We start from the raw sequence: 13,017 nt of genomic DNA on the forward strand, positions 1-13,017 counted from the left end.
ATGTATATTTTAGAATACTTGATCTATTTCTATTTTAAATACAATATTAATTATATTTATGTTTAAGTATATTTTTAATTAATTTTATATATTAAAATTATAAATAAATTATTGATATTTATAAATGAATAATTAAAATATTTTTCTTAATCAAATATTAATTTATTTCTTATAATCCTATACTTTATTTATTGCATCTCTCTTATATTTTAAGAAAAATCACATTAGAGAGAATGAAAATATTTAAAACATTAAAAAACAAATCTAAAAAAAAAATGTACTACTACTAGCTTTTATGAATAGTCATCAAGGGGTTTTTGTGTGGAGTCCTCTGGTGTTTTCTCAGAGACCTACCTGTGAGTCTGTTCTAAACAAGGTAGGTCACTCTCTACGGACCCTTTCAACCCTAAAACCCATTTTCCGGTGAAATTTTCTCCCGGAAAACGGTGAACAACCTCAAAATGCAGAATCATAGGTTGAAGCAACAGCATCAGCAACAACAACAGCAACAAGCTATGATGCAACAAGCGCTTCTTCAACAACACTCCCTATACCACCCTGGTCTCCTAGCTCCACCTCAGGTTGGTTTCTGTTCACCTCCATTTCTTCGATCAGCTTGTCGTTTTTTACCGTAATAGCTTAGCATTTTTGTTGCTAATTAGGGGTTTATCGAAAGACCTAGGGTTTTTTAGTTTATTGCTAAATTTGGTTATTTTATAATTTGTAAGAAGCTGGGTTGGTTTATTTTTGTTTACTGGTTGAGAAATGATTTTTTTTTTTTAAATTTGAAATCATTTTCGTGTTTTATTTTTGGTGGATGTTAAAAAAATGATTTTTGGAAGCTAAATTGCACATGTACATTGTTTTTTTGTGTTTGAGATAATCAATGTCTCTAAAATTATATATAAGGCGTTTTGTTTTATGGTAAAGAGACATTTTTCTAGGAGTAGTGATCATGGTTCTCTCATTCTCTTAATCTTAAGTAAGGAAATTGACGTGGTTGGCTTTAATTTAACTAGGGAAATTGATTCAAAATATTACCAGTGTTGCTAAATATGTTGCGGCGAAACTGCCATAGCCAATTTGGAAGGATTGTGGTGCCATGGTGTTTTATGGCGGCGTCATATGGTCAATAACATTGAATGTTACTTGTTTTCTTACTTTTTTGTGCTGTCGTTTCTTCGTTAGAGAGTATGTGATGAAAGAGAGTTTAGGCGTATAAGTTTGTAATTAAGGTGTGGTATTGTTTCCTTTGAGGTTAAGTTGGAAAAGGAATCTGCATTGTTTGAGAAATTTTATCTGATTTGTTTGATGCAGTGTTGAATTTGACTTAGTCAGATAGGATTTCTGTTTTTCTTAATGCTTTAGTTTAGCTTTTATTCAAACTTTGGATGTGTTTAGGGCAGTGAACCCAATTTCATTTTCTTTTGTTAGAATTAGCAATGAGCTCTTTCATGCGTTTCTTGACTGTTATTATTGGTTCCTCATTCACTCTTGTAAATGTTTCTCATGCTACTGTATTTGTAGATACAATACAAATATTCTATCTTGATTTGCCCCCTTTTTCTTTTTCTTTTCATTTTTTCCTTTCTTTTTTCTTGTCTTTTTTATTTTTTCATTTTGCAGATTGAACCAATCCCAAGTGGAAATCTGCCTCCTGGTTTTGATCCAAGTACTTGCCGCAGTGTGTGAGTTTTTGTCTAGACATTTGTTTCACCCTTTACTTTTCTATCTAATTCCTCCCTCACTTTCATATTCTTTTGTTTTATGATTAGGATGCTGACAAGCTTCGGCATTGTTTCATTTATTTTATCTTTTTTTAACTATTCAAAATTAGATTTATTTGAGATGCTGATCTTTTATATATTACTTAAGTTTTTATCTTGCAACATGTAAACCAATTTTGTTGTATTAAAGCATTGCCTTTATGTTATTTCTTGGTTGTCTGACTTGAATTAATTAATTAATTAATTGTAACCTAATTGTTTGTTTCTTCTCTTCTTCTTTTTTAAATTGTAGCTTCTTTATCTTTGAGAAAATGCAGGTATGTGGGCAACGTTCATACCCAGGTAACCGAGCCACTTCTGCAAGAAGTTTTTGCAGGTACTGGCCCAGTTGAAGGGTGTAAACTTTTCAGAAAAGAGAAGGTATGTTTTTGATATTGTTGCTATGTCAATTTAAAGTACTAGATACAACTGTAGTTTTGTATTTGACATCATAATCCCCTCTTATGCAGTCCTCCTATGGATTCATTCATTACTTTGATCGCAGATCTGCTGCTCTGGCCATATTAACTCTCAATGGAAGACATCTGTAAGTGTATTTCTTTAATAGTTGTGTTAGATTGGTTTGGATTTACACTCGACTCAAATTCCAATTCAATGGTTTGCAGTTTTGGGCAACCTATCAAAGTTAACTGGGCATATGCTAGTGGTCAGAGAGAGGATACATCAGGTTGGTTTAGAGATGATTATACAAGATACTATATGTTTTGAACAAATTGTGACCCTTGAGGAACTATTGGTGAAGATATTATTTAATATGATTCGTTAAATTTGCAGGCCATTACAACATATTTGTTGGTGACCTCAGTCCCGAGGTTACTGATGCTACACTTTTTGCATGCTTTTCTGTCTACCAAAGTTGTTCGTAAGCTTCGTTCTCCTACGATTTATTAGTAAAACAGCCATCCATTTAATACATTTGGAATTGGAGCAATCTTCTTTTATTAAAAATGTGTTTCTGCTACCTTGCGCAATAATTGTGCAATGCACACTAACAATTTTGTTGGTGACTTGGCGTGGCTCACTGTCTTTATCTTTTTGATGATTCTAGAGATGCAAGGGTTATGTGGGATCAGAAGACTGGGCGTTCAAGGGGATTTGGATTTGTTTCATTCCGTAGTCAGCAGGTCTATTTTTTTCTTAAAATCTTGATTTATTTATTTATTTGGAGTATGAAAACTTTATGATGTTGTTGACTTGTATATTCTGTCATTTTGTAGGATGCTCAAAGTGCTATAAATGATTTGACCGGTAAGAAATTTATCATTGGCTCAGCAGCCTTAATCTATTTGAGCCAATTATTATTTGGAGAATTCTCCAATGGTTTTTCATTAGTAAATACCGAAACAAAATTAACATCTCAGTCCATAGGAATTGTGCATTAGGATATTTTGTCTGAATTGATGTATACGTTCTATGTTTAGTTATTTTTAAATTCATGATAATAAATTTACTATAGACTTTTCAACATTATCACTTCTGGTATATGCACTGTTTAAGTGATTCTACAAGTTTCACATATTTTTTCACGCATGATTGAGGCATAATAACGTCATGCCTGTGCCTTTCAGGTAAGTGGCTTGGAAGTAGACAAATACGCTGCAATTGGGCAACAAAAGGTGCTGGCGGCATTGAAGAGAAGCAAACCCCAGAAAACAAAACTGTGGTGGAACTAACAAATGGCTCATCTGGTAAGTAAGTTATGCTGCAGTTCCTGAAACAATAAAGGAATGTCTGAATCAAATACTTTCACATTTAACTTATATATTTCTTGATTTAAAAATAGATCTGGGATTCTGGGGGCTTACTTAAACTTTGCTGTCATCTTTTTACCATTGACCTAAAGAATTTTAGGTGATTGAACTTTCAAAAATTAGTGTTCATTAATAAGACTTCTGTTTTCATAGCTAACAGAAGGAATTGTAGTCATGCAATTAACATAATTTTCTGTCATACAGAGGATGGTAAAGAGACACCTATCAACAATGATGCTCCTGAGAACAATCCTCAGTATACAACTGTTTATGTGGGTAACCTTGGTTCTGAGGTAAGAAACTTTATTTCTATTTTTCAATTTATGGTTTGAACAAAATAGTTTGTCAATCAATAGTCTATTGATAATTTTTCAAGCTTATTATGATGCAACAGAAATAATATTTTGAAGTCCATAGACCCATTTATAACCAATATTTGCATTCATTCACCAGTTTTAGCTTAATATTTTATTCTGCATTTTTTGTTGGCCGATATGGTAGAGATGCAGACTTTAGCTTTTTAGTTTTTGCCTTTTGATTTTGATATATGTGATGTTTACTTGTGAACTATATCTATGAAATCTGTGAAAATTGTTGTTCTCATTGTAATCATTATGGCCTTTTGTTGACTCTCCAGGCAACACAGCTTGATCTCCATCGTCATTTCTATACCCTTGGGGCTGGTGTGATAGAGGAGGTTCGTGTCCAGCGTGATAAAGGATTTGGGTTTGTGAGGTTTAGTACTCACGCTGAAGCAGCTCTGGCAATTCAGATGGGAAATGCCCAGTCTTATCTCTGCGGAAAACTAATTAAGGTGGGTTTTTCACCTGTTAATGCTGCCAGCTCACTGCTAATTGCTTTGTTGTTTGTCTTTGTTTTTATGATTAATATTACATCGGTTTTATTGCCTCTGAGTATTGTTTTTGTTTTTAAATAGTGCTCTTGGGGGAGCAAGCCCACTCCACCCGGAACCGCTTCAAATCCTCTTCCTCCACCTGCTGCAGCGCCTTTGCCAGGTCTGTCTGCAACTGATATTCTGACCTACGAGAGGCAGATAGCAATGAGCAAGATGGGTGGTGTTCACGCTGCATTGATGCATCCCCAAGCGCAGCATCCTCTTAAGCAGGCCGCAATTGGAGCAAGCCAGGCGATATATGACGGCGGGTTCCAAAATGTTGCTGCTGCACAGCAAATGATGTACTACCAGTAAAATATAATATGCTATTTATCTGCATGCATTGGGCATTGGTTGGTGTTAAAACTCTAGGGAGCTTTTTTCTTTCTAATTAATGGTGGTGATGTAGTCACCCCTACCAAATTAGAGCAAACATTTGTATGTGTTTGTATCATGTTGCGGATATCTAGTTAGTTGTGATGATGAGTGTTATGATGATTTTAAGATATGTTTTCTTCTCACCCATTTGGGTGTGTTAGTGTTATGATGCAATGATTATTATCATTACCATCCCATATATCTTATGGCTGTTGTATACAATATTTATCAATTAGTATTCTAATAATCCTTAAAAATTTAATTAGTATTTTAATTCTAAAGTCTAAGTCGGGTAGTAATGCAATCTAGTGTTATGTGCATATGATGAATGAACGACCATTACCTTGCACAATCAAGTCATCATACAAGTATGATTGAATTTAAAATTATTTCAGATAAGAAAAGTAAAGCTGTTTAATTTATGAAATTTTTATTTTGTAACTTTGTTTTGTAATTTGTCAACATCCACACCCTAGGGATTAGGGAAGAAACAACACTACTAACATTGACTACCTGATGAAGACACGAGAACTAGTATGAAAAATTAAGTATAAAAGTGAGCATTAATGGTATTCAACTAACATATCCCCAAATAGAAAGATGCTTTTCCTTCAAGCAAAAGTTCACCATTTCCCAAAAAAAAAATAGGTATTCATTTTCAAAAAGGGTGCTTCTAGATGTGTAATGGAATGATTTGTTAGGTGAAAATAAATCTGAGCAAATAATTAATCTTTTTATATGATACTGTCTCAAAATACCTTCTCTTTTTTTTTAAGTTGTTACACACATTAACAAAAATAATTATTGAGTAAATGAAACAATTTTACTGTTTTTAATTACTATTAATGGTTAAAATTTGAAAATAGTGTAGACAATATTCATTAGGCCTAAAGTTGGTAAAAGCTTATTAAGTTGTTTTGAAAATGTAAAGATAGAACAACAAATTTCTTTGAACTACATATGTTGTAGCATTATCAAATGGATATACATGACTTGAACTTAGTTTTCATTGATTTGGAAAAGATGAATGATAGACTCTCTAAATATATTTTGTAGAAAGCCATGGAGATTTAATGGATTAAGATTTCCTATATTCTATTCATTCGCGTATAAGGGTGTATCAACTAGTGTAATGACATATGGCCGGAGAGACAGGTTATTTTACCAAAACAATAAGATTAACCAAGAGGTTCATTTCTAAGCCCCTAACTTTTTACGAAATACATCCAAGAGATAAAAATGAGATGTACACTTTTTGTAAATAATATAGTCCTAGTTGGAAAGTTTGAGGTGGAATTAAAGGTGAGGTTGGAGACTTGGATAAACCTTAGAAGCATGTGGATTTTGCTTGAGCATAAATAAAATTAAGTATATGAGATGTAAGTTTAGAAACAAATAATGAGTTGTTGTAACTTAGAAGTGAACTTTCGAGATCATATTACGTGAATTAAATATCTTAGGCCCATAGTACTAAACAATGGAGAATATAAGAAGACTTAAAGAGTCAAATTCAAGTTGAGCGGTTGAAATTAATGAGGGTCTCTAGTGTTATGTGATACTAAACAAATAGTCAAATAGACGGGAAATTTTTATAGGAAAACTGTAAGATCAACGATGTTAAATGAGACAATGTTGAGCTCTAAAGAACCAACATGCAATTAAACAAAGTGTAGTAGATATGAGGATGTTGTGTTAGATGTACGATTAGACTAGAAAATATACGATTATAAATGACACTATTAGATAGAGTGTTTGGGTAGCACATATGATAGATAAGATGGTGAAAATTTTGCGTAGGTGGTTTCAGCATGTATAGATAAGACATCAAGTTCAACTCCATCTGACACTCCATCAGCTTTCCCACCTCTTCCTTTAAGAATGACGGTTGCCAACAAGGGGAATTTCAATACTCCTTAGTGTATTCAGCATGCTCCCCAAAGGTCGATTTTGACTACAACAGATCTACCAGAATTAACGTGGTAATTTATCCTCAAGTGGACGAGGGAGGCCACGGCGACTAGAGCCACAAGGAATGGTCGACCGAGGATACTGTTGTAGACACTTTCGCATGGAATCATAAAGAAACAAATGTTCATCGTCCTCTTGTTATTTCTCTCTCCTAAGGAGACTGGTAAATATACTTATCCACACAAATGTGTAGAAGAATCATGGAAAACAGAAGGCTCTGGTCTTTGCACGTCCTCATATTTTGTTTCCTTAAGCCAAGCTCAGTGAAGATTCTAAATTAGACAAGGCTTCAATAACTTCCATCATCTATTAGGATCCCTAAGACAAAATGATTAGCGATGGTAGCGATAATTATTAGTGGAAGTTTCGCATTCGAAGTCCTGTCTACCTTCTCATGATCTTGAACCTTATGATTAATCTTACATCTTTCTGTTTCTTGTTTAGAGAGGTTGATTTAATGGATCCTTGTGGTGGAGGTTTTACTTGTTTGAATGGATCTGTATAGATCATGTCTATGGCAAAGGTTGAAGAAGAACTTGTTTTGGAGAATTTTGAAGGACCTTTTGGAAGGAGATTTGAAGTTGTTTTCATCTTAGCTTATCAGTCAAAGTGGTAGAGGTTTGAACTGAAGGAGATTTAATTGAATCATGAAAGATCTGATTGTGAAAATTTTTAAGAATTAGAATATTGATTTCTATAAACGGCGCCAGTGTTATGTTCGGGAACTAGAATTGTTAGTGCAGATCTTTGATGAAGTGGTGTAAGCTACCCCGGTGCAGTTGTGTTGGGTGGATCTACAAGGTTAACACTATAATGCCCAAATTAGTTTGTGAATAAGGGGATGAAGTGAAATATGAGTCAAAGCGTTCATTCGGTGATATTTATGTAATGGTCGAATATTGGGCTTATACCATATTACACTTATGGCCAACCCAAAACACTATCCAAGAACTAATTCAATGAAATGTTTAGAATATTTTTTAGTAATCACCACATTTGCACCGGATATAACATATAATATTTTTAAAATTACTCTCCCTTTTTATGAAATTTATGAAGACACTTTAATTTGGAGAAGTTCAATCAATGTATAAATTACATTCAAGGATGCCTATGAATACCATAAAAATGAACATGTAAAAGTTTGTTAGGCCAAAACCATCTAGTAACCATTTATTTCACCTGTAAAATATCTCATTTCTCGAAAACTGATGAGTAATGTCATTGTCACATATGATAATCTTATAATGAGATAATTAACATTGATTTATAGATGTTTTCACTACACACTCAAGATTTGGAAAGTTCTCAAGACCTCTTCTTGAATTGTAGCCACACATTGCAATTTTAGACATGGTTGGAATTCTTGTTATGTATGCAGCTTAATCGAACTATTTTTGTGAGCCTATACTAATAATTGAGGTTGAAGTTCATATCTCAAAAATTTTATTATTAAAATCAATGCTTTAATCATTTGAAAAACATGACACACAAGAAATCAACTTAAATTCAATGATATTCAAATAAACTTTGGCAGGAAACCTATAGACACAAATATTTGATTCACAATGCAACAACCTCTCAAAAGGCACATGTACTCTTTGATGCCTAAATTCACTATCCTGAAACACTTTGATATAAATTGTCGACCCTATGTCCCTTGCATTAAAAAATAAATTAGAAATCTACACAACCTCATTGAATTAAATATTAACCCATATGAGATATCTCGAGGGAATCCTGATCTCACACCTATAGTAGAAAAGTGTTTCATGATTCATCGGCACCTACTTAGGTGCGTACTCAACAAATATGAATATTATTGCTTCTTTTCAAGCTTAATTTACAAATATCATTTTGATTATAGAGCACACTTCTAGGAGTGGAAGGAATGAACTTTGTCTTAAAAATGATTCTCTACTTATCATACGAACATTCACTAATATTATCATTGTTCTTTAGAAATTTCTATACGAATGGACAAATTGTCTTTTTACCATTATATTCTTCCATTTCAAATGGTCTCATATTATTATGAAGATAATAGTTGTGTTGATGATCTGTCAAATGCAACTATATTCAATAAGAGATATGGTACCTCATCCTAATTTGTGCAAAAAATAATTTAACTCTTACTCCTGACATATCATCCAAATGTTCTTGGTAACTCTTTTTCTTTTTCTTTTTCGTATCTGTTAATTATTTTAAATTTATAAATTTAATTGCACTTTTAATCTTTTTATTTCGTCAATTTATAAACTTTAACCTTCCAAATTTTTAATTTTTCAAGTTTAACCCCTTATTTTTTCAATTTTTATAATTAGACTGAGACTTAAATTGAAAGTGATGTTGCAACTTTTAACATAATGTGATGTCAATATCAACATTTTAATTAAATACATTAATTATTTTTTATAACTTAAAATCTTCAATTAAATAAAATTAGTAAAAAAATTGTAAAAACCAGCATCTCGCCATTTAAAAATAAATCAAACCAATTTCATAGAAAGTTTCAAAATAAAAATCAATTTAACAGTTTTTTTTTTTACTTAATAAGGGTTTATTTGAATGGAAAAAAGAAAGTTGATAATTAACACAAAGCATATAAAAATCCACTGTCATCCAATTATATTTTCTACTACAAATATAACCATGTTCAGAGCCATATATGAAGATTCAAATTCATTCGGAAACACAACACAACATCGATCCTGACATGTTGACACGATAATAATTTTTTAAAAAGAAATAAATTAAACATAATTATAAGTGTCCGTGCCGGTTGTGTACCCTGACAGGCTGACACACATCTTTTTTCAGAGATTTCAGAGAAGTCGTTGCTATACAACCGACACAGACATATTTTTTAAGAGATGTCGTTGCTGAAAAGATTCTTCTGATACTATAATGAACCAAATTTGATTACATCTTTCATGGACCAAATTTGTGATTCTCTTAAAATAAGTTATGCCTCATTCCTCAAACTAGAAATTGAAGATAAACATTATCTCTAGTTTTAAACTCTCCTTCAAAATAAGGTGTAACATCAACTTTACAATCTCAACAATAGCTTAACAATAACAAAAATAATGAACTAACTCATGAAACATTGACTTAGAATAAAATGCATGAAAAATATTGTGAATAAGAACAAATGTTGAACATGGAGAATGAAGATTAGTCCTTTTCCAACCTTGCAATATACTTGTCATAGTATTGTCCTGCTTTTTCAAGGTCTCCAAGCTCAGTGTAACAATCAGCAATTGCTCCAAAAGCTTCTGTGCTTCCAGAGTCTTCTCCTTCTCTTTCAGATATCGACAAAACCATGGAATGGTATTTAACAGCATCTCGGTATTTTCCCTGTCTTTGCAGTGAAGCTCCTGTAATTAAAACATGCAAATATACTTAGGACCTGTTTGGATTGACTTAAAACTTATAGCACATAAGTGTTTCCGTATAAGCACTTATGCTATAAGTTGTTTTGTATAAGCACTTGTAAACTTATTCGCTCCTTTAACGCACAAAATCTAATGTTGATTGTGTAGGAGCATTTAAGGTAACACGCACTAATGAGCAAAATAGAGAAGATTACAAACCTAGACCCCGAGCCGCTTTTTTCTCCTCAATGGGATCCTTAATATTCTGTGCAAGCTCGAGCGCAATCTTAAACTCCGTGAACGCTTTATCCGGCTGTTGATTCCTTAAGAAGTTCTTTCCACTTTTTAACTTGGAAATAAGTTCTTGTTTCTTAGGATCAACAATAATTTCGCTTTCAGGTATTCTACCACCGCCAATAGGAGCATAGCTCAAACTCGGAGCATACGACTCAATTTTCGCTTGCTTCCTTAAAGCCGCATTGATCTGGAGTAACTGCTCGTTTAACCGCTGCAATTCTCCTTTCCTTTGTCTTGCGACCAACCCTATCATATATGATCAATCGATTCAAGAGAAGGATGGGATATCACTTATCCATAAAAGAGTACGAACAAAATGCATCGACCACATTTCAGCAAAAGCTCGAATTTAACACTCACGAGCTGATATAACTGTACATCGGAATCTCATAGTACCTTACCTCCTACAGTGGCTCCAATGAGGGCTACTGCTAGCAGTATAGGCATATTGAACATAGAGTTATCAGCTTCACATGTTTCAGCCAAAGCTTTACAAGGCATTGAAAACATCAAAATATTGCTCGCAAGAAACATCGAAGAAGAGAATCTTTGAAGCTTGTCTTCCTGGCAAGGCAAACAATTTCAATCACAAGTCAGAAAAGTAATCATAAACCATCATTCGCATAACCTATAACCTATGAAGCAACACATACACTGGACACAACACTGACACATATAACGATTAGAGAAAGAAACTAGAATAGTTGAATCCAATCACGTGTATCAGTATCGTGTTAGCGCGACATAGGTAGTACTAGTAACAGTTTTACAGTAAACAAATTCAACTACACAAGCATACCTTACAGTTTGAGCAGTGAAGCAGAGCTGGAGTTTTAGAAGACCCATCAAAAGAATCTTTAAAGAGTGGCACAACCTTGTCCACTTTTAAAGAAAGACAAGTGAATTTTCCTGATTCATTCAACAAGTTCAACCTCATGTGAGTATCACCCTCTTATAGCATAAGTGATTATTATATAAGTGATTATAATTATGTGTGAGTTATTTTTGTAACACCATAGATAAAATAAAATAAAATAAAATTGTTTTTAATCTATAAGTTGTTTTCATAAACTATCTTAAAACAGCTTATGTAAATAAGCTGAAAACAACTTATACACATGTCATTGGCCGATTCCAGGATAAGCTCAAATAAGTTAATCCAAAAGATTCTTGGTTGATAACCTAAATGCTAAAATCATACTAACTTTCATCTTCAAAAGCAAATAAAATAAACATAAATTTCATAAAAAAGGTTTCAAGTCAAAAAGATGAAGAAAGTTATGATTTTGAATGTGATTATAATGAGATAAGAAGTGGGGTTAGAGAAACAGACCTGAAAGGTGAAGATTGGTGGTATTGGAGCAGAATTGAGGGAGTGTGGAGTGAGGAGGAGAGAGAAAGCAGGAACAACGTACGACAACCGCCATTGCTTTCATTTGTGCAGAGGTTGTTTGGATTTTGATAAGCTAAAGATGAGAGATGATAGGATAAATGTTGGATTTTTTGGGATAACAATGAGAATCCTTTTATTGTTGTTGGATTATGATTATTTATTGCAACTTATACTGTGTGTTGAGGACATGGATTTTTTTTACTACTTAAATTCTTCTGTTCTTTTTTTTGTTTTGTTTTTGTTTTTATCTACAGGGGCATATTAGACTTTTTGATAACTACTAAAAAAAAATATAAAGCTTTGAGTTTTTTATGTAAATAATTTGTTTTTTGAGAAATATATTTTAAACTACACTTGTTTTCAAATTATTTGCTAATCTACCTGCTACTAAAACTAAAAAAATAAACCTGATATAGTGTCGTCAAATGAAATGATAGAAGTCTGAAAGTATTTTTTTAATTATTTTACATTTATTTTTATATATTTTAATTATTTTAATAAAATAAAAATAAATACTACACTAGAAAAATTTTGTTGGTTTTAGAAAGATGCAATCTGAAAAGGTTAAAAAAGAAACAACTCATGAGATCAAGAAAGAATCGACCAGGCGCCGTCTCATGTCACTCTGACCTTAATAGCCCAACTCAAGCTCGTGTCCATTAATCGTTTCAATTCGTAAATAAGTGGTAGGCACAAAGTTTTCCAAAAAAAATAAAAAGTGACATAAATGGCAAAAATTGTTCACCATATAATGGAGGAAGAATTGGTTTCCCCTACTCCCACAAATTCGTAAGGAAAGTAAGAGAAACTATTTCTTCTTCCCCATTATCCGGCTCGTGAAATCTTATATATATATATATATATATATATATATATATATATATATATATATATATATATATATATATATATATATATATATATATATATATCCTGTTTGGGGTTTGAAATAGTCATTCACTAATTTGTGAAACTCAATTCATAAACCCTCTTGCGGTCGCTTTTGTGAGCATGGTTATATTCGTTGTACATTTTACAAATACAATTGGTGTCCACAAGTGGAGTCTTTAAAAACTAATATGGCCTCAAGTTCAATTCTTATGACATTATCGTAAGGGACAACTACAATGACATCGTTGCGGAAACGGATGGCTTTTAGCAATTATTTGAA

The 13,017-nt window shown here is 32.6% G+C and overlaps 2 protein-coding genes across 2 annotated transcripts; one reads left to right on the plus strand and one right to left on the minus strand.

The window, feature by feature from the left end:
- Positions 1–310: 310 nt before the first annotated feature.
- LOC131616445 (oligouridylate-binding protein 1B-like) lies at positions 311–5,010 on the plus strand. The gene is made up of 12 exons (XM_058887770.1): positions 311–581; positions 1,627–1,688; positions 2,045–2,147; positions 2,237–2,313; positions 2,393–2,454; positions 2,562–2,649; positions 2,836–2,911; positions 3,005–3,035; positions 3,356–3,475; positions 3,743–3,831; positions 4,176–4,352; positions 4,476–5,010. The coding sequence occupies exons 1-12, from the start codon at positions 462–464 to the stop codon at positions 4,746–4,748; spliced, it is 1,278 nt and encodes a 425-aa protein (XP_058743753.1). The 5' UTR covers positions 311–461; the 3' UTR covers positions 4,749–5,010.
- A 4,424-nt stretch (positions 5,011–9,434) lies between these two features.
- Positions 9,435–12,001, minus strand: LOC131618210 (protein FLUORESCENT IN BLUE LIGHT, chloroplastic). Its single transcript, XM_058889476.1, has 5 exons — positions 11,787–12,001; positions 11,253–11,362; positions 10,855–11,017; positions 10,376–10,699; positions 9,435–10,159 (listed from the first exon to the last, which is right to left on the minus strand). The coding sequence occupies exons 1-5, from the start codon at positions 11,887–11,889 to the stop codon at positions 9,957–9,959; spliced, it is 903 nt and encodes a 300-aa protein (XP_058745459.1). The 5' UTR covers positions 11,890–12,001; the 3' UTR covers positions 9,435–9,956.
- Positions 12,002–13,017: the final 1,016 nt, after the last annotated feature.

The sequence above is a fragment of the Vicia villosa genome, linkage group LG7, assembly GCF_029867415.1.
Source record: "Vicia villosa cultivar HV-30 ecotype Madison, WI linkage group LG7, Vvil1.0, whole genome shotgun sequence".
Lineage (NCBI taxonomy): Eukaryota > Viridiplantae > Streptophyta > Magnoliopsida > Fabales > Fabaceae > Vicia > Vicia villosa.